The sequence below is a fragment of the Bombus flavifrons genome, unplaced genomic scaffold (genome assembly GCF_040668555.2).
Source record: "Bombus flavifrons isolate JBK064 unplaced genomic scaffold, iyBomFlav1_principal scaffold0025, whole genome shotgun sequence".
NCBI classification, from domain to species: Eukaryota; Metazoa; Arthropoda; class Insecta; order Hymenoptera; family Apidae; genus Bombus; species Bombus flavifrons.
The window spans coordinates 251,297-272,664 of NW_027184770.1; the positions used below are offsets into that span (position 1 = coordinate 251,297).

The following is a 21,368-nucleotide window of genomic DNA, read 5'->3' on the forward strand; positions in this document are numbered from 1 at the left end:
CAGTTTGGATCACCAAAAGCCCCTAAGATCATTTTGGATGATCTACACTGGACTGCACTATTAATTTATAACATTTAAGCCATTAATTTAGAATATTTACGTCATGAATTTACAACAATAAGTCACAAATTCATAACATTTATGTAAATTCGGCCAATCGCGGGGAGACGCAATCGCGAGGAGAGACGTCAACGGGAGTCGTAAATTCCCGTTACGATTATATTAATCGACACCACGAGTTGATCGATCCCCTGATTTCCGTTAAGGTAATAGGGGTGATTAAGTTTATATAACACTGTGATTCGCAGAATTATAAAATATATATTTCCAACACTTAAACTACACTGTTGAGTAGATACAAATCGTCAGTAACAACTTGTCGCACGAATATGAGATAGACACGAATAATAGAGCAAAGTTCGTACAGTCGAATTTCGTATGTTAGTGGACGGGAGAGTTAGATGCTACACGTCGACGTTGTTTTTCTTTCTACTAATTGTCGCCCTTAGGCTAGCACGGAAGAAAGCTCGGTGTGGGTGTGCCCTTTGCATGAAGAACGCGGATTCGTTATTCACGTTGTTCGTCAGGAAAAGTGAGGGCAACGATCCGCGATGTCGATTGGCTGTGACCCATGCTGAAACCTGAAGGAGTGAGTCGGAGTCCTCCTAGCAACGTGGTTCATAAATGACCTTGCACATGGGAAAACTCAGCCTGTTCTGTTAGACAGATGTTTGGTTTTTCCTAATGGGCGCGTACCCGCTTTCTCCGCATTTTTGATTGCGCCTAATAAACCCAAGGACCTCTCTAAAAAACCAGATGTGCGTCGCAAATATTTCTAGCCTTAAGAAAACTTTCAGGACGACGGATGGAATGCAGATACATGTGTACAGAATGCAAGAGAAAGTTATGGTCGGTCCTCAGGTTTATTGAGGGTCGAAATGACGTTACGCAGGCCGTCGGCTGGCCGGTCGCGAGAGATGCAGCGCAGATGTTTTAGGCGACGTAACATCCTCCCCCCGTTGAGAGGGCACCGATCAAATTCTGCCTGTGGAGTCAGGTGCGTCGTTTGTCCATTTCCTTCGCTCCGGGTTGATGCTCGGATTCATCTGTTTCTGGTTGAATGGGTAAGGGGACCAATCTTTTGACACAACGGTCCAGGATACTCGTTGCCGTCTGCACGGTAGCGGTCCGTATGATTCCGTCGGCTCCTGGATGGACTTTGATTACGCGGCCCAAAGGCCACTGCATGGATGGGACGTTATCCTCCCTGAGGATTACGACGGTGCCTTCACGGATGTCGTGTTTTCCCTTGTCCCATTTGTTGCGACGGGTCAGCTCGTTGAGGTACTCTCGATTCCACCTGCTCCAGAAGTACTGCTTGATCTGGTGGATGCGCTGCCAACTAGATAGCCGGCCTGATGGAACTGTCCTGAAATCACGCTCCCGTAAACTCGTTAATGTATCGCCGATTAGAAAGTGACCGGGAGTGAGGACAGGGGGATCTTTCGGATCGGACGAGATGGGAGTCAGTGGACGTGAATTGAGAATTGCTTCAATCTCAATCACAAGGGTGTTAAGGTGTTCAAAGGTCAAGAGCTCCGTGCCGACGACGCGGATGAGGTGACGTTTGAACGATTTTACGGCGGCTTCCCATAAACCGCCAAAATGTGGTGAGTTTGGGGGGTTGAAACGCCATTGTATCTGTCGGTCGGCGAGAAAATTCTGCACCTTTTCCTTGTGGTCGTCGGACTGTAATAGGGTTCGGAGTTCTTGTAATTCCCGATTAGCTCCGACGAAATTGGTGCCATTGTCGGTGAGGATGGTTGCGCAGTATCCTCTTCGGGAGATGAATCGGCGTAGAACGGCTAGGAATGCGTCGGTAGTTAGATCGCTGACTAACTCGATGTGGACGGCTTTTGTTGCTAGACATACGAATATGGCAACGTATACCTTGACTTTACTGCGGTTACGATTCCTTCTCTCTTTGATATAGAGCGGACCGCAGTAGTCGATTCCGACGTTCGTAAACGGGCGCGATTCGGTAATACGCGCCTCTGGTAAATCCCCCATCAAGTACTCTACTGGTGGAGGATTAGCTCTGCAGCAACGGACGCACCTTTTGATAGTGCGCCACACTTGGCTACGGCCGTCGATCGGCCAATAGCGTAGTCTCACGGCGTATAATGTAGCTTGTGTCCCTGTGTGGTGGTTGTTTCGATGTTCTTCGTTTATAATGATCTCGGTAATTGTCGATTTCGGCAAAATAATTGGATGCTTTTGCCTGAATGGGATAGCAGAGTTGGTCAGTCGTCCTCCGACGCGTAGTATCCCCTCTTCGTCGAGGAATGGATTTAGTGGCTGTAGTTTTCCTCCAACATCCTTGCTTCGATCTTTCTGCAGTATCCGAATCTCCGCTGCGAAGTGTCGGGATTGGATTATCTTGATCAATTTATTATGTGCGGTGGTTAATTCGTCCGTTGTTAGATGGGAGGATCGGTTCTGCTTATATTTCCATCGAAGACACCAAGAGACGACTCTTATTAGTCTTGTCCAGGATGAATATCCATGGAGGAGTGTGTTGTCGATGGTACTAGTTGTTAGACATATCGTCTTCTTTTGTTCTGGGAGTTCTCCCAGCGTCGTGGGTATCCAGATCGGCCAGTTTTCCTCTTGTTGTTTGAGCCATTCGGGTCCGTTTTTCCAGATGGTCGGGCGCAGAAATTCCTTGGGAGTCTGCCCGCGGGAGATGAGATCTGCTGGATTATCGTTGGTGGGCACATGACGCCAATCGTCGATGTTTGTTTTCGTCTGGATCTCGGCTACGCGGTTCGCCACGAAGGTTTTCAACATGTGTGGCGAGGACTTGATCCACTGAAGCACTATAGTAGAATCCGTCCAATACACAGTGCGAGAAATCTTTATATTGAGGGACTTCTTTATCAGGGACATAAGTGAGGCGAGGAGTAATGCTCCGCTTAACTCGAGTCGTGGGATTGTCAACGATTTTAGTGGCGCGACCTTAGATCGAGCCGTGAGTATCTGAGTTTGTGTGTGTCCCTCCGGATTGGTGCTGCGTAGATAGACACATGCTCCGTATGCCCTTTCACTGGCGTCGCAGAAACCGTGCAGCTCTATATGATTAGCTGCCTTGATTATGGTTTTACGAGGGAACCGAATATCATTAAGCAAGGGTAGTTGGATATGATATCGATCCCATTCAGTATGCAACTCTGCTGGTAGGGATTCGTCCCAATCAATTTTTAATGCCCAGACGCGTTGAAGCAATATTTTTGCTTTGACAATCACTGGCGCGAGCAAACCAAGTGGATCATAGATTCGGGCTATCACCGAACTCATTGATCGTTTAGTGACTCGAGTGATGGTCGCTGTGGGTTCAACTGAGTAAAGGATTGCGTCTTCCTGAGAATCCCAATAAATGCCTAAGGTCTTCAACGTCTGTGACTCGCCCAATTGTAGCCTTCTATTGGTATCTCTTTCTGTTAGTCCTCGCAATATGTCCTTGTCATTGGATGCCCATTCCCGGATATGTAAGCCGGCCGATCTGAGAAGGTCTGTGAGTTCGTGTCTTACCGATAGTAATTCTTCTTTTGTGTCGGCTCCAGTGAGGGCATCGTCGACATAAAAATCGCGCTGCACAACCGCTGCTGCTCGCGGGAATCGATGTCCTTCGTCTTCTGCTAATTGTTTGAGGCATCGGAGGGCCAAGTATGGGGCAGCTGATAGTCCGAACGTCACGGTGTTAAGTTGATATGTATCGACCTCCCCGTTGGAATTACGCCATAGAATGAGTTGATATTTACGATCTTCTGGACGTACGAGGATTTGTCGATACATCTTCTCAATGTCACCCGTTAGAACATATTGATGCGACCGGAATCTCAATAGAATTTCAATTAGATCTTCCTGTAATTTAGGTCCTGTATGTAGCATGTCGTTGAGGGATACTCTGGTAGTGCTGATTGCTGATCCGTCGAAAACAACTCGGAGTTTCGTAGTATCACTCGATTCCTTTATCACGCCGTGATGAGGCAAATAATAACCGTTGGTTGTGGGAAGGTCAGGCGTGATCTTCGTCATATGACCCAAGTCTAGATACTCTTGGATCACCGCACTATACGCGGCTTCGAATTGCTTGTCGCGTTGGAATCGGCGATGGAGCGAGGCGAGTCTACTCATGGCAACGGACCTTGACGTCCCCAGCGTGGGAAGCTTCTCGTTGAATGGCAGGGCGACGACGTATCGCCCTTCCTTGTTGCGTTGGACATGGTTGCGGAAATGCTCCTCACATTGTAATTCCGCCTCTGAGAAATGCGTGGTAGGTGGTCCCTCATCGATTTCCCAAAAACGTGCGAGATCCGCTTGTAGGTCGGTGGTGGTGACGTGAAAGGAATGGATCCCCGCGCGAGCTGGCGGGCTCCCCCCGATAACCCAACCGAATCGAGTCTTTTGCAAACACAGCTCCGTATCGGTGGATTGGGATAGTTTGATCTGTCCGACACAAAAGGATGCTAAGGTTGGTCCCGAACTCAATAATATGTCGATCGGGCCTGGTCGATGAAATGCTGGGTCGGCTAATTTTATATTTTTGGGTAGCTGGATGACGGACCTATCGATTGGTTGATCTGGAACGACTGCCGATATTATTGGGATTACTAAGAACGTTACTATGCGTTTATATTTGCCATCCATAGAAACAATGGTGGCCGTGATCTGGCTCTTGGCAATTGTCGTCAAATCATCGAGGGTGCCGATTGGGACTGAACATCTCCTTCGTTTCATACCGAGGGATTTTGCGAATTTCTCACTCATGAAATTCATACTAGATCCGGTATCTAGCAATGCTCTGGCTCGGATTGGTGAGGCCCTTTTGTCTAGCACATCGATCTGTGCTGTGACCAGTAGATCGTGATGTAGTATGCCGTTTGGAGATGTATTTTCCCATTCGGTCCACCCTTTTGTAGTTTGTTGAGCTAGTCAGTTTAGCTCGGGTTGGGACTTGGATAAGGTGTGTATGGCGGTGCCCTTGGTCCGTGGGGAGCTTGACTCAGGAACTTTCGAGTCTTTAGGAGCCGAATATGTATGCTTCCGGGATGATTCGGTTGTCCGTCTGGACTTATGATACGAACGTGACTTCGATGATCCCGGGAGGGATTGTCTCTTAGATCGTTTATGCGATGAACGACTGCCCGGCGACCGACCGCTCGATGAACGACTGCGCGACGACCGACCGCTCGACGACCGACCGCTCGATGACCGACCGCTCGAGGACCGACCGCTCGATGACCGACCGCTAGACGACCGACTGCTGGACGACCGATTGCTAGATGACTGACTACTCGACGAACGTGGAATTATCTGCGTTTGCTCTCGGTGTAGGTAGGTGTTGTGTCGTTGCCCGCAGATATGACACGAACCCGCTGTGCACTGTGTCAGCGAATGTCCGCTGCCTAGGCAGTTTGTACATAACGCTGCCCCTTTTACGATTTGAAAGCGTTCTACCGCCGATTTGGCTTTGAAGACCTTACAATGTCTGAGTACGTGGGGTCCGCTGCAGGTCGGGCGCACTAATGTCTTGCTGGTTGTGGCAAAGGTTCGGCCGCGCGGTACGTTTTGTCGATGACGATGTTTTTTGTGGGTTGATCCTTTCGTTTCCTTTGATTTAGAAAGGAGTTGATTACCGTTTGCCCGTGTTTTCAGAAATTCCATCAGATGTTGATAGGAAGGCACGTCTTGGTTTGGCAACGTGCGCTGCCATTTACGCATGCTGGACGAAGGTAATTTCGATGCAAGCAACTCGATAATCACTATATCTGATGTTACAGGCTGCCCTAATTTTTCGAGCGCTTTCAAATTTACGCTGACGGTTTCCAGCAAATCTTCAATGGCTTCTGGAGTTTCCCTTTTTATTTCGGGATAACTGCGCAGTAATTCCCAATGACGCATACAGATCCGGAGGGCACAATTAAATTTCTCCTTCAGTGTGTTGAGCGTGATGGGATAGTTGGCCTCTGTGAGTTCTAAGGATTGTATGCTCCGTGCGGCCCGTCCAGTTACAGAGGAGCGTAGATGTTGAAACCTTTGGACGTTAGTTAAGTTCTCATTGCGATCCACTGTGGATAAGAACGTGTCGTAGAAATAGGTCCAGTTCTCGAGGGCACCGTCGAATTGAGGTAAACGGACCTCTGGCAAAGTGATTGGTCTCGTCTCCGGTTTCACGCATGGATCGCGGGTCTTTGTTGGCGAAGGGGTTACTGATGGTAGTCGGTCGAAGAGGTCCATGATCTGTACGTCAATCCTATGATGCTCTCGCAATAAAGAATCTGCACGAGCTATTTCCCCCTCATCTAACACTTCTAATTCCTCTTGCACCGCGCAGATTTTTCGCCAATTTTCGTCGAACGAATTACGGCAAGCTGTTAGATAGTTTTTGTCTATCCGTTCAGACTCTTCATATTCCTCGAGTTGACGCTTCGTGGTTGCAAATCGGCTGACTAAGGCACTTCGTCTACGCCGCAACGTGCTGATCGATTCAGCTTGAGCCATATTTGAATTTAATAATCGGAATGGGCTTACCTTAATCAAATGGACGTTGATCTAGGAATCGGTAGCTACTCGTTACAGTGCGGTGTGGGCTCGCGTATGTGCTGAGCGATGAAGGAGTTCCTTTCCGAGGGCAGCTCCTTTGGTTAGTTGCTTAAGTCGTTGGAATGTGGATTTCACGCGACACTGTATAGTCACGGGTCAATGCACTTTTTAATGGCGCAAAATCCGGCTCGAAGGACCATGTAAATTCGGCCAATCGCGGGGAGACGCAATCGCGAGGAGAGACGTCAACGGGAGTCGTAAATTCCCGTTACGATTATATTAATCGACACCACGAGTTGATCGATCCCCTGATTTCCGTTAAGATAATAGGGGTGATTAAGTTTATATAACACTGTGATTCACAGAATTATAAAATATATATTTCCAACACTTAAACTACACTGTTGAGTAGATACAAATCGTCAGTAACAACTTGTCGCACGAATATGAGATAGACACGAATAATAGAGCAAAGTTCGTACAGTCGAATTTCGTATGTTAGTGGACGGGAGAGTTAGATGCTACACGTCGACGTTGTTTTTCTTTCTACTAATTGTCGCCCTTAGGCTAGCACGGAAGAAAGCTCGGTGTGGGTGTGCCCTTTGCATGAAGAACGCGGATTCGTTATTCACGTTGTTCGTCAGGAAAAGTGAGGGCAACGATCCGCGATGTCGATTGGCTGTGACCCATGCTGAAACCTGAAGGAGTGAGTCGGAGTCCTCCTAGCAACGTGGTTCATAAATGACCTTGCACATGGGAAAACTCAGCCTGTTCTGTTAGACAGATGTTTGGTTTTTCCTAATGGGCGCGTACCCGCTTTCTCCGCATTTTTGATTGCGCCTAATAAACCCAAGGACCTCTCTAAAAAACCAGATGTGCGTCGCAAATATTTCTAGCCTTAAGAAAACTTTCAGGACGACGGATGGAATGCAGATACATGTGTACAGAATGCAAGAGAAAGTTATGGTCGGTCCTCAGGTTTATTGAGGGTCGAAATGACGTTACGCAGGCCGTCGGCTGGCCGGTCGCGAGAGATGCAGCGCAGATGTTTTAGGCGACGTAACATCCTCCCCCCGTTGAGAGGGCACCGATCAAATTCTGCCTGTGGAGTCAGGTGCGTCGTTTGTCCATTTCCTTCGCTCCGGGTTGATGCTCGGATTCATCTGTTTCTGGTTGAATGGGTAAGGGGACCAATCTTTTGACACCACGGTCCAGGATACTCGTTGCCGTCTGCACGGTAGCGGTCCGTATGATTCCGTCGGCTCCTGGATGGACTTTGATTACGCGGCCCAAAGGCCACTGCATGGATGGGACGTTATCCTCCCTGAGGATTACGACGGTGCCTTCACGGATGTCGTGTTTTCCCTTGTCCCATTTGTTGCGGCGGGTCAGCTCGTTGAGGTACTCTCGATTCCACCTGCTCCAGAAGTACTGCTTGATCTGGTGGATGCGCTGCCAACTAGATAGCCAGCCTGATGGAACTGTCCTGAAATCACGCTCCCGTAAACTCGTTAATGTATCGCCGATTAGAAAGTGACCGGGAGTGAGGACAGGGGGATCTTTCGGATCGGACGAGATGGGAGTCAGTGGACGTGAATTGAGAATTGCTTCAATCTCAATCACAAGGGTGTTAAGGTGTTCAAAGGTCAAGAGCTCCGTGCCGACGACGCGGATGAGGTGACGTTTGAACGATTTTACGGCGGCTTCCCATAAACCGCCAAAATGTGGTGAGTTTGGGGGGTTGAAACGCCATTGTATCTGTCGGTCGGCGAGAAAATTCTGCACCTTTTCCTTGTGGTCGTCGGACTGTAATAGGGTTCGGAGTTCTTGTAATTCCCGATTAGCTCCGACGAAATTGGTGCCATTGTCGGTGAGGATGGTTGCGCAGTATCCTCTTCGGGAGATGAATCGGCGTAGAACGGCTAGGAATGCGTCGGTAGTTAGATCGCTGACTAACTCGATGTGGACGGCTTTTGTTGCTAGACATACGAATATGGCAACGTATACCTTGACTTTACTGCGGTTACGATTCCTTCTCTCTTTGATATAGAGCGGACCGCAGTAGTCGATTCCGACGTTCGTAAACGGGCGCGATTCGGTAATACGCGCCTCTGGTAAATCCCCCATCAAGTACTCTACTGGTGGAGGATTAGCTCTGCAGCAACGGACGCACCTTTTGATAGTGCGCCACACTTGGCTACGGCCGTCGATCGGCCAATAGCGTAGTCTCACGGCGTATAATGTAGCTTGTGTCCCTGTGTGGTGGTTGTTTCGATGTTCTTCGTTTATAATGATCTCGGTAATTGTCGATTTCGGCAAAATAATTGGATGCTTTTGCCTGAATGGGATAGCAGAGTTGGTCAGTCGTCCTCCGACGCGTAGTATCCCCTCTTCGTCGAGGAATGGATTTAGTGGCTGTAGTTTTCCTCCAACATCCTTGCTTCGATCTTTCTGCAGTATCCGAATCTCCGCTGCGAAGTGTCGGGATTGGATTATCTTGATCAATTTATTATGTGCGGTGGTTAATTCGTCCGTTGTTAGATGGGAGGATCGGTTCTGCTTATATTTCCATCGAAGACACCAAGAGACGACTCTTATTAGTCTTGTCCAGGATGAATATCCATGGAGGAGTGTGTTGTCGATGGTACTAGTTGTTAGACATATCGTCTTCTTTTGTTCTGGGAGTTCTCCCAGCGTCGTGGGTATCCAGATCGGCCAGTTTTCCTCTTGTTGTTTGAGCCATTCGGGTCCGTTTTTCCAGATGGTCGGGCGCAGAAATTCCTTGGGAGTCTGCCCGCGGGAGATGAGATCTGCTGGATTATCGTTGGTGGGCACATGACGCCAATCGTCGATGTTTGTTTTCGTCTGGATCTCGGCTACGCGGTTCGCCACGAAGGTTTTCAACATGTGTGGCGAGAACTTGATCCACTGAAGCACTATAGTAGAATCCGTCCAATACACAGTGCGAGAAATCTTTATATTGAGGGACTTCTTTATCAAGGACATAAGTGAGGCGAGGAGTAATGCTCCGCTTAACTCGAGTCGTGGGATTGTCAACGATTTTAGTGGCGCGACCTTAGATCGAGCCGTGAGTATCTGAGTTTGTGTGTGTCCCTCCGGATTGGTGCTGCGTAGATAGACACATGCTCCGTATGCCCTTTCACTGGCGTCGCAGAAACCGTGCAGCTCTATATGATTAGCTGCCTTGATTATGGTTTTACGAGGGAACCGAATATCATTAAGCAAGGGTAGTTGGATATGATATCGATCCCATTCAGTATGCAACTCTGCTGGTAGGGATTCGTCCCAATCAATTTTTAATGCCCAGACGCGTTGAAGCAATATTTTTGCTTTGACAATCACTGGCGCGAGCAAACCAAGTGGATCATAGATTCGGGCTATCACCGAACTCATTGATCGTTTAGTGACTCGAGTGATGGTCGCTGTGGGTTCAACTGAGTAAAGGATTGCGTCTTCCTGAGAATCCCAATAAATGCCTAAGGTCTTCAACGTCTGTGACTCGCCTAATTGTAGCCTTCTATTGGTATCTCTTTCTGTTAGTCCTCGCAATATGTCCTTGTCATTGGATGCCCATTCCCGGATATGTAAGCCGGCCGATCTGAGAAGGTCTGTGAGTTCGTGTCTTACCGATAGTAATTCTTCTTTTGTGTCGGCTCCAGTGAGGGCATCGTCGACATAAAAATCGCGCTGCACAACCGCTGCTGCTCGCGGGAATCGATGTCCTTCGTCTTCTGCTAATTGTTTGAGGCATCGGAGGGCCAAGTATGGGGCAGCTGATAGTCCGAACGTCACGGTGTTAAGTTGATATGTATCGACCTCCCCGTTGGAATTACGCCATAGAATGAGTTGATATTTACGATCTTCTGGACGTACGAGGATTTGTCGATACATCTTCTCAATGTCACCCGTTAGAACATATTGATGCGACCGGAATCTCAATAGAATTTCAATTAGATCTTCCTGTAATTTAGGTCCTGTATGTAGCATGTCGTTGAGGGATACTCTGGTAGTGCTGATTGCTGATCCGTCGAAAACAACTCGGAGTTTCGTAGTATCACTCGATTCCTTTATCACGCCGTGATGAGGCAAATAATAACCGTTGGTTGTGGGAAGGTCAGGCGTGATCTTCGTCATATGACCCAAGTCTAGATACTCTTGGATCACCGCACTATACGCGGCTTCGAATTGCTTGTCGCGTTGGAATCGGCGATGGAGCGAGGCGAGTCTACTCATGGCAACGGACCTTGACGTCCCCAGCGTGGGAAGCTTCTCGTTGAATGGCAGGGCCACGACGTATCGCCCTTCCTTGTTGCGTTGGACATGGTTGCGGAAATGCTCCTCACATTGTAATTCCGCCTCTGAGAAATGCGTGGTAGGTGGTCCCTCATCGATTTCCCAAAAACGTGCGAGATCCGCTTGTAGGTCGGTGGTGGTGACGTGAAAGGAATGGATCCCCGCGCGAGCTGGCGGGCTCCCCCCGATAACCCAACCGAATCGAGTCTTTTGCAAACACAGCTCCGTATCGGTGGATTGGGATAGTTTGATCTGTCCGACACAAAAGGATGCTAAGGTTGGTCCCGAACTCAATAATATGTCGATCGGGCCTGGTCGATGAAATGCTGGGTCGGCTAATTTTATATTTTTGGGTAGCTGGATGACGGACCTATCGATTGGTTGATCTGGAACGACTGCCGATATTAATGGGATTACTAAGAACGTTACTATGCGTTTATATTTGCCATCCATAGAAACAATGGTGGCCGTGATCTGGCTCTTGGCAATTGTCGTCAAATCATCGAGGGTGCCGATTGGGACTGAACATCTCCTTCGTTTCATACCGAGGGATTTTGCGAATTTCTCACTCATGAAATTCATACTAGATCCGGTATCTAGCAATGCTCTGGCTCGGATTGGTGAGGCCCTTTTGTCTAGCACATCGATCTGTGCTGTGACCAGTAGATCGTGATGTAGTATGCCGTTTGGAGATGTATTTTCCCATTCGGTCCACCCTTTTGTAGTTTGTTGAGCTAGTCAGTTTAGCTCGGGTTGGGACTTGGATAAGGTGTGTATGGCGGTGCCCTTGGTCCGTGGGGAGCTTGACTCAGGAACTTTCGAGTCTTTAGGAGCCGAATATGTATGCTTCCGGGATGATTCGGTTGTCCGTCTGGACTTATGATACGAACGTGACTTCGATGATCCCGGGGGGGATTGTCTCTTAGATCGTTTATGCGATGAACGACTGCCCGGCGACCGACCGCTCGATGAACGACTGCGCGACGACCGACCGCTCGACGACCGACCGCTCGATGACCGACCGCTCGAGGACCGACCGCTCGATGACCGACCGCTAGACGACCGACTGCTGGACGACCGATTGCTAGATGACTGACTACTCGACGAACGTGGAATTATCTGCGTTTGCTCTCGGTGTAGGTAGGTGTTGTGTCGTTGCCCGCAGATATGACACGAACCCGCTGTGCACTGTGTCAGCGAATGTCCGCTGCCTAGGCAGTTTATACATAACGCTGCCCCTTTTACGATTTGAAAGCGTTCTACCGCCGATTTGGCTTTGAAGACCTTACAATGTCTGAGTACGTGGGGTCCGCTGCAGGTCGGGCGCACTAATGTCTTGCTGGTTGTGGCAAAGGTTCGGCCGCGCGGTACGTTTTGTCGATGACGATGTTTTTTGTGGGTTGATCCTTTCGTTTCCTTTGATTTAGAAAGGAGTTGATTACCGTTTGCCCGTGTTTTCAGAAATTCCATCAGATGTTGATAGGAAGGCACGTCTTGGTTTGGCAACGTGCGCTGCCATTTACGCATGCTGGACGAAGGTAATTTCGATGCAAGCAACTCGATAATCACTATATCTGATGTTACAGGCTGCCCTAATTTTTCGAGCGCTTTCAAATTTACGCTGACGGTTTCCAGCAAATCTTCAATGGCTTCTGGAGTTTCCCTTTTTATTTCGGGATAACTGCGCAGTAATTCCCAATGACGCATACAGATCCGGAGGGCACAATTAAATTTCTCCTTCAGTGTGTTGAGCGCGATGGGATAGTTGGCCTCTGTGAGTTCTAAGGATTGTATGCTCCGTGCGGCCCGTCCAGTTACAGAGGAGCGTAGATGTTGAAACCTTTGGACGTTAGTTAAGTTCTCATTGCGATCCACTGTGGATAAGAACGTGTCGTAGAAATAGGTCCAGTTCTCGAGGGCACCGTCGAATTGAGGTAAACGGACCTCTGGCAAAGTGATTGGTCTCGTCTCCGGTTTCACGCATGGATCGCGGGTCTTTGTTGGCGAAGGGGTTACTGATGGTAGTCGGTCGAAGAGGTCCATGATCTGTACGTCAATCCTATGATGCTCTCGCAATAAAGAATCTGCACGAGCTATTTCCCCCTCATCTAACACTTCTAATTCCTCTTGCACCGCGCAGATTTTTCGCCAATTTTCGTCGAACGAATTACGGCAAGCTGTTAGATAGTTTTTGTCTACCCGTTCAGACTCTTCATATTCCTCGAGTTGACGCTTCGTGGTTGCAAATCGGCTGACTAAGGCACTTCGTCTACGCCGCAACGTGCTGATCGATTCAGCTTGAGCCATATTTGAATTTAATAATCGGAATGGGCTTACCTTAATCAAATGGACGTTGATCTAGGAATCGGTAGCTACTCGTTACAGTGCGGTGTGGGCTCGCGTATGTGCTGAGCGATGAAGGAGTTCCTTTCCGAGGGCAGCTCCTTTGGTTAGTTGCTTAAGTCGTTGGAATGTGGATTTCACGCGACACTGTATAGTCACGGGTCAATGCACTTTTTAATGGCGCAAAATCCGGCTCGAAGGACCATGTAAATTCGGCCAATCGCGGGGAGACGCAATCGCGAGGAGAGACGTCAACGGGAGTCGTAAATTCCCGTTACGATTATATTAATCGACACCACGAGTTGATCGATCCCCTGATTTCCGTTAAGATAATAGGGGTGATTAAGTTTATATAACACTGTGATTCACAGAATTATAAAATATATATTTCCAACACTTAAACTACACTGTTGAGTAGATACAAATCGTCAGTAACAACTTGTCGCACGAATATGAGATAGACACGAATAATAGAGCAAAGTTCGTACAGTCGAATTTCGTATGTTAGTGGACGGGAGAGTTAGATGCTACACGTCGACGTTGTTTTTCTTTCTACTAATTGTCGCCCTTAGGCTAGCACGGAAGAAAGCTCGGTGTGGGTGTGCCCTTTGCATGAAGAACGCGGATTCGTTATTCACGTTGTTCGTCAGGAAAAGTGAGGGCAACGATCCGCGATGTCGATTGGCTGTGACCCATGCTGAAACCTGAAGGAGTGAGTCGGAGTCCTCCTACCAACGTGGTTCATAAATGACCTTGCACATGGGAAAACTCAGCCTGTTCTGTTAGACAGATGTTTGGTTTTTCCTAATGGGCGCGTACCCGCTTTCTCCGCATTTTTGATTGCGCCTAATAAACCCAAGGACCTCTCTAAAAAACCAGATGTGCGTCGCAAATATTTCTAGCCTTAAGAAAACTTTCAGGACGACGGATGGAATGCAGATACATGTGTACAGAATGCAAGAGAAAGTTATGGTCGGTCCTCAGGTTTATTGAGGGTCGAAATGACGTTACGCAGGCCGTCGGCTGGCCGGTCGCGAGAGATGCAGCGCAGATGTTTTAGGCGACGTAACATCCTCCCCCCGTTGAGAGGGCACCGATCAAATTCTGCCTGTGGAGTCAGGTGCGTCGTTTGTCCATTTCCTTCGCTCCGGGTTGATGCTCGGATTCATCTGTTTCTGGTTGAATGGGTAAGGGGACCAATCTTTTGACACCACGGTCCAGGATACTCGTTGCCGTCTGCACGGTAGCGGTCCGTATGATTCCGTCGGCTCCTGGATGGACTTTGATTACGCGGCCCAAAGGCCACTGCATGGATGGGACGTTATCCTCCCTGAGGATTACGACGGTGCCTTCACGGATGTCGTGTTTTCCCTTGTCCCATTTGTCGCGGCGGGTCAGCTCGTTGAGGTACTCTCGATTCCACCTGCTCCAGAAGTACTGCTTGATCTGGTGGATGCGCTGCCAACTAGATAGCCGGCCTGATGGAACTGTCCTGAAATCACGCTCCCGTAAACTCGTTAATGTATCGCCGATTAGAAAGTGACCGGGAGTGAGGACAGGGGGATCTTTCGGATCGGACGAGATGGGAGTCAGTGGACGTGAATTGAGAATTGCTTCAATCTCAATCACAAGGGTGTTAAGGTGTTCAAAGGTCAAGAGCTCCGTGCCGACGACGCGGATGAGGTGACGTTTGAACGATTTTACGGCGGCTTCCCATAAACCGCCAAAATGTGGTGAGTTTGGGGGGTTGAAACGCCATTGTATCTGTCGGTCGGCGAGAAAATTCTGCACCTTTTCCTTGTGGTCGTCGGACTGTAATAGGGTTCGGAGTTCTTGTAATTCCCGATTAGCTCCGACGAAATTGGTGCCATTGTCGGTGAGGATGGTTGCGCAGTATCCTCTTCGGGAGATGAATCGGCGTAGAACGGCTAGGAATGCGTCGGTAGTTAGATCGCTGACTAACTCGATGTGGACGGCTTTTGTTGCTAGACATACGAATATGGCAACGTATACCTTGACTTTACTGCGGTTACGATTCCTTCTCTCTTTGATATAGAGCGGACCGCAGTAGTCGATTCCGACGTTCGTAAACGGGCGCGATTCGGTAATACGCGCCTCTGGTAAATCCCCCATCAAGTACTCTACTGGTGGAGGATTAGCTCTGCAGCAACGGACGCACCTTTTGATAGTGCGCCACACTTGGCTACGGCCGTCGATCGGCCAATAGCGTAGTCTCACGGCGTATAATGTAGCTTGTGTCCCTGTGTGGTGGTTGTTTCGATGTTCTTCGTTTATAATGATCTCGGTAATTGTCGATTTCGGCAAAATAATTGGATGCTTTTGCCTGAATGGGATAGCAGAGTTGGTCAGTCGTCCTCCGACGCGTAGTATCCCCTCTTCGTCGAGGAATGGATTTAGTGGCTGTAGTTTTCCTCCAACATCCTTGCTTCGATCTTTCTGCAGTATCCGAATCTCCGCTGCGAAGTGTCGGGATTGGATTATCTTGATCAATTTATTATGTGCGGTGGTTAATTCGTCCGTTGTTAGATGGGAGGATCGGTTCTGCTTATATTTCCATCGAAGACACCAAGAGACGACTCTTATTAGTCTTGTCCAGGATGAATATCCATGGAGGAGTGTGTTGTCGATGGTACTAGTTGTTAGACATATCGTCTTCTTTTGTTCTGGGAGTTCTCCCAGCGTCGTGGGTATCCAGATCGGCCAGTTTTCCTCTTGTTGTTTGAGCCATTCGGGTCCGTTTTTCCAGATGGTCGGGAGCAGAAATTCCTTGGGAGTCTGCCCGCGGGAGATGAGATCTGCTGGATTATCGTTGGTGGGCACATGACGCCAATCGTCGATGTTTGTTTTCGTCTGGATCTCGGCTACGCGGTTCGCCACGAAGGTTTTCAACATGTGTGGCGAGGACTTGATCCACTGAAGCACTATAGTAGAATCCGTCCAATACACAGTGCGAGAAATCTTAATATTGAGGGACTTCTTTATCAAGGACATAAGTGAGGCGAGGAGTAATGCTCCGCTTAACTCTAGTCGTGGGATTGTCAACGATTTTAGTGGCGCGACCTTAGATCGAGCCGTGAGTATCTGAGTTTGTGTGTGTCCCTCCGGATTGGTGCTGCGTAGATAGACACATGCTCCGTATGCCCTTTCACTGGCGTCGCAGAAACCGTGCAGCTCTATATGATTAGCTGCCTTGATTATGGTTTTACGAGGGAACCGAATATCATTAAGCAAGGGTAGTTGGATATGATAGCGATCCCATTCAGTATGCAACTCTGCTGGTAGGGATTCGTCCCAATCAATTTTTAATGCCCAGACGCGTTGAAGCAATATTTTTGCTTTGACAATCACTGGCGCGAGCAAACCAAGTGGATCATAGATTCGGGCTATCACCGAACTCATTGATCGTTTAGTGACTCGAGTGATGGTCGCTGTGGGTTCAACTGAGTAAAGGATTGCGTCTTCCTGAGAATCCCAATAAATGCCTAAGGTCTTCAACGTCTGTGACTCGCCTAATTGTAGCCTTCTATTGGTATCTCTTTCTGTTAGTCCTCGCAATATGTCCTTGTCATTGGATGCCCATTCCCGGATATGTAAGCCGGCCGATCTGAGAAGGTCTGTGAGTTCGTGTCTTACCGATAGTAATTCTTCTTTTGTGTCGGCTCCAGTGAGGGCATCGTCGACATAAAAATCGCGCTGCACAACCGCTGCTGCTCGCGGGAATCGATGTCCTTCGTCTTCTGCTAATTGTTTGAGGCATCGGAGGGCCAAGTATGGGGCAGCTGATAGTCCGAACGTCACGGTGTTAAGTTGATATGTATCGACCTCCCCGTTGGAATTACGCCATAGAATGAGTTGATATTTACGATCTTCTGGACGTACGAGGATTTGTCGATACATCTTCTCAATGTCACCCGTTAGAACATATTGATGCGACCGGAATCTCAATAGAATTTCAATTAGATCTTCCTGTAATTTAGGTCCTGTATGTAGCATGTCGTTGAGGGATACTCTGGTAGTGCTGATTGCTGATCCGTCGAAAACAACTCGGAGTTTCGTAGTATCACTCGATTCCTTTATCACGCCGTGATGAGGCAAATAATAACCGTTGGTTGTGGGAAGGTCAGGCGTGATCTTCGTCATATGACCCAAGTCTAGATACTCTTGGATCACCGCACTATACGCGGCTTCGAATTGCTTGTCGCGTTGGAATCGGCGATGGAGCGAGGCGAGTCTACTCATGGCAACGGACCTTGACGTCCCCAGCGTGGGAAGCTTCTCGTTGAATGGCAGGGCCACGACGTATCGCCCTTCCTTGTTGCGTTGGACATGGTTGCGGAAATGCTCCTCACATTGTAATTCCGCCTCTGAGAAATGCGTGGTAGGTGGTCCCTCATCGATTTCCCAAAAACGTGCGAGATCCGCTTGTAGGTCGGTGGTGGTGACGTGAAAGGAATGGATCCCCGCGCGAGCTGGCGGGCTCCCCCCGATAACCCAACCGAAACGAGTCTTTTGCAAACACAGCTCCGTATCGGTGGATTGGGATAGTTTGATCTGTCCGACACAAAAGGATGCTAAGGTTGGTCCCGAACTCAATAATATGTCGATCGGGCCTGGTCGATGAAATGCTGGGTCGGCTAATTTTATATTTTTGGGTAGCTGGATGACGGACCTATCGATTGGTTGATCTGGAACGACTGCCGATATTAATGGGATTACTAAGAACGTTACTATGCGTTTATATTTGCCATCCATAGAAACAATGGTGGCCGTGATCTGGCTCTTGGCAATTGTCGTCAAATCATCGAGGGTGCCGATTGGGACTGAACATCTCCTTCGTTTCATACCGAGGGATTTTGCGAATTTCTCACTCATGAAATTCATACTAGATCCGGTATCTAGCAATGCTCTGGCTCGGATTGGTGAGGCCCTTTTGTCTAGCACATCGATCTGTGCTGTGACCAGTAGATCGTGATGTAGTATGCCGTTTGGAGATGTATTTTCCCATTCGGTCCACCCTTTTGTAGTTTGTTGAGCTAGTCAGTTTAGCTCGGGTTGGGACTTGGATAAGGTGTGTATGGCGGTGCCCTTGGTCCGTGGGGAGCTTGACTCAGGAACTTTCGAGTCTTTAGGAGCCGAATATGTATGCTTCCGGGATGATTCGGTTGTCCGTCTGGACTTATGATACGAACGTGACTTCGATGATCCCGGGGGGGATTGTCTCTTAGATCGTTTATGCGATGAACGACTGCCCGGCGACCGACCGCTCGATGAACGACTGCGCGACGACCGACCGCTCGACGACCGACCGCTCGATGACCGACCGCTCGAGGACCGACCGCTCGATGACCGACCGCTAGACGACCGACTGCTGGACGACCGATTGCTAGATGACTGACTACTCGACGAACGTGGAATTATCTGCGTTTGCTCTCGGTGTAGGTAGGTGTTGTGTCGTTGCCCGCAGATATGACACGAACCCGCTGTGCACTGTGTCAGCGAATGTCCGCTGCCTAGGCAGTTTATACATAACGCTGCCCCTTTTACGATTTGAAAGCGTTCTACCGCCGATTTGGCTTTGAAGACCTTACAATGTCTGAGTACGTGGGGTCCGCTGCAGGTCGGGCACACTAATGTCTTGCTGGTTGTGGCAAAGGTTCGGCCGCGCGGTACGTTTTGTCGATGACGATGTTTTTTGTGGGTTGATCCTTTCGTTTCCTTTGATTTAGAAAGGAGTTGATTACCGTTTGCCCGTGTTTTCAGAAATTCCATCAGATGTTGATAGGAAGGCACGTCTTGGTTTGGCAACGTGCGCTGCCATTTACGCATGCTGGACGAAGGTAATTTCGATGCAAGCAACTCGATAATCACTATATCTGATGTTACAGGCTGCCCTAATTTTTCGAGCGCTTTCAAATTTACGCTGACGGTTTCCAGCAAATCTTCAATGGCTTCTGGAGTTTCCCTTTTTATTTCGGGATAACTGCGCAGTAATTCCCAAAGACGCATACAGATCCGGAGGGCACAATTAAATTTCTCCTTCAGTGTGTTGAGCGCGATGGGATAGTTGGCCTCTGTGAGTTCTAAGGATTGTATGCTCCGTGCGGCCCGTCCAGTTATAGAGGAGCGTAGATGTTGAAACCTTTGGACGTTAGTTAAGTTCTCATTGCGATCCACTGTGGATAAGAACGTGTCGTAGAAATAGGTCCAGTTCTCGAGGGCACCGTCGAATTGAGGTAAACGGACCTCTGGCAAAGTGATTGGTCTCGTCTCCGGTTTCACGCATGGATCGCGGGTCTTTGTTGGCGAAGGGGTTACTGATGGTAGTCGGTCGAAGAGGTCCATGATCTGTACGTCAATCCTATGATGCTCTCGCAATAAAGAATCTGCACGAGCTATTTCCCCCTCATCTAACACTTCTAATTCCTCTTGCACCGCGCAGATTTTTCGCCAATTTTCGTCGAACGAATTACGGCAAGCTGTTAGATAGTTTTTGTCTACCCGTTCAGACTCTTCATATTCCTCGAGTTGACGCTTCGTGGTTGCAAATCGGCTGACTAAGGCACTTCGTCTACGCCGCAACGTGCTGATCGATTCAGCTTGAGCCATATTTGAATTTAATAATCGGAATGGGCTTACCTTAATCAAATGGACGTTGATCTAGGAATCGGTAGCTACTCGTTACAGTGCGGTGTGGGCTCGCGTATGTGCTGAGCGATGAAGGAGTTCCTTTCCGAGGGCAGCTCCTTTGGTTAGTTGCTTAAGTCGTTGGAATGTGGATTTCACGCGACACTGTATAGTCACGGGTCAATGCACTTTTTAATGGCGCAAAATCCGGCTCGAAGGACCATGTAAATTCGGCCAATCGCGGGGAGACGCAATCGCGAGGAGAGACGTCAACGGGAGTCGTAAATTCCCGTTACGATTATATTAATCGACACCACGAGTTGATCGATCCCCTGATTTCCGTTAAGATAATAGGGGTGATTAAGTTTATATAACACTGTGATTCACAGAATTATAAAATATATATTTCCAACACATAAACTACACTGTTGAGTAGATACAAATCGTCAGTAACAACTTGTCGCACGAATATGAGATAGACACGAATAATAGAGCAAAGTTCGTACAGTCGAATTTCGTATGTTAGTGGACGGGAGAGTTAGATGCTACACGTCGACGTTGTTTTTCTTTCTACTAATTGTCGCCCTTAGGCTAGCACGGAAGATAGCTCGGTGTGGGTGTGCCCTTTGCATGAAGAACGCGAATTCGTTATTCACGTTGTTCGTCAGGAAAAGTGAGGGCAACGATCCGCGATGTCGATTGGCTGTGACCCATGCTGAAACCTGAAGGAGTGAGTCGGAGTCCTCCTACCAACGTGGTTCATAAATGACCTTGCACATGGGAAAACTCAGCCTGTTCTGTTAGACAGATGTTTGGTTTTTCCTAATGGGCGCGTACTCGCTTTCTCCGCATTTTTGATTGCGCCTAGTAAACCCAAGGACCTCTCTAAAAAACCAGATGTGCGTCGCAAATATTTCCAGCCTTAAGAAAACTTTCAGGACGACGGATGGAATGCAGATACATGTGTACAGAATGCAAGAGAAAGTTATGGTCGGTCCTCAGGTTTATTGAGGGTCGAAATGACGTTACGCAGGCCGTCGGCTGGTCGGTCGCGAGAGATGCAGCGCAGATGTTTTAGGCGACGTAACAATTTAAGCTATTAATTTTTACATTTATACCATTAATTCCTAACATTCAAACTATTAATTTATAACACTTAAGCTATTAATTTATAACATTTAAGCAAATAATTAACAACGATTAAACTATTAATTTATAACAATTGAAACATTAATTGGCACATTTAAAACATTAATTTATAAGAATCAAACCATTCCTCGGGGAATCAGTAAGTCTCGCGCTAATAGCCCAATACATCGATAGATTTAACGAAGAAATACGTAACCGCGATTACAGCCAATTAGATCATATTATTTGCTACATAATTAATAACTGTATCACGTACAGCGATGCAGACGGTATTGAAGAAATAAAGCCATTTTATGTTACAACTATAACGA

At 48.2% G+C, this 21,368-nt stretch overlaps 3 protein-coding genes across 3 annotated transcripts; all 3 read right to left on the reverse strand.

Moving 5' to 3' along the window:
• Positions 1 to 1,053: 1,053 nt before the first annotated feature.
• LOC138189343 (uncharacterized) lies at positions 1,054 to 6,564 on the reverse strand. The gene is made up of 2 exons (XM_069131404.1): positions 5,700 to 6,564; positions 1,054 to 4,910 (listed from the first exon to the last, which is right to left on the reverse strand). Exons 1-2 carry the CDS (start codon positions 6,562 to 6,564, stop codon positions 1,054 to 1,056), a joined length of 4,722 nt encoding a protein of 1,573 aa, XP_068987505.1.
• Positions 6,565 to 7,716: 1,152 nt separating this feature from the next.
• Positions 7,717 to 13,227, reverse strand: LOC138189344 (uncharacterized). The gene is made up of 2 exons (XM_069131406.1): positions 12,363 to 13,227; positions 7,717 to 11,573 (listed from the first exon to the last, which is right to left on the reverse strand). Exons 1-2 carry the CDS (start codon positions 13,225 to 13,227, stop codon positions 7,717 to 7,719), a joined length of 4,722 nt encoding a protein of 1,573 aa, XP_068987507.1.
• A 1,152-nt stretch (positions 13,228 to 14,379) lies between these two features.
• On the reverse strand, positions 14,380 to 19,890 carry LOC138189345 (uncharacterized). Its single transcript, XM_069131407.1, has 2 exons — positions 19,026 to 19,890; positions 14,380 to 18,236 (listed from the first exon to the last, which is right to left on the reverse strand). Exons 1-2 carry the CDS (start codon positions 19,888 to 19,890, stop codon positions 14,380 to 14,382), a joined length of 4,722 nt encoding a protein of 1,573 aa, XP_068987508.1.
• Between the last annotated feature and the right edge of the window lie 1,478 nt (positions 19,891 to 21,368).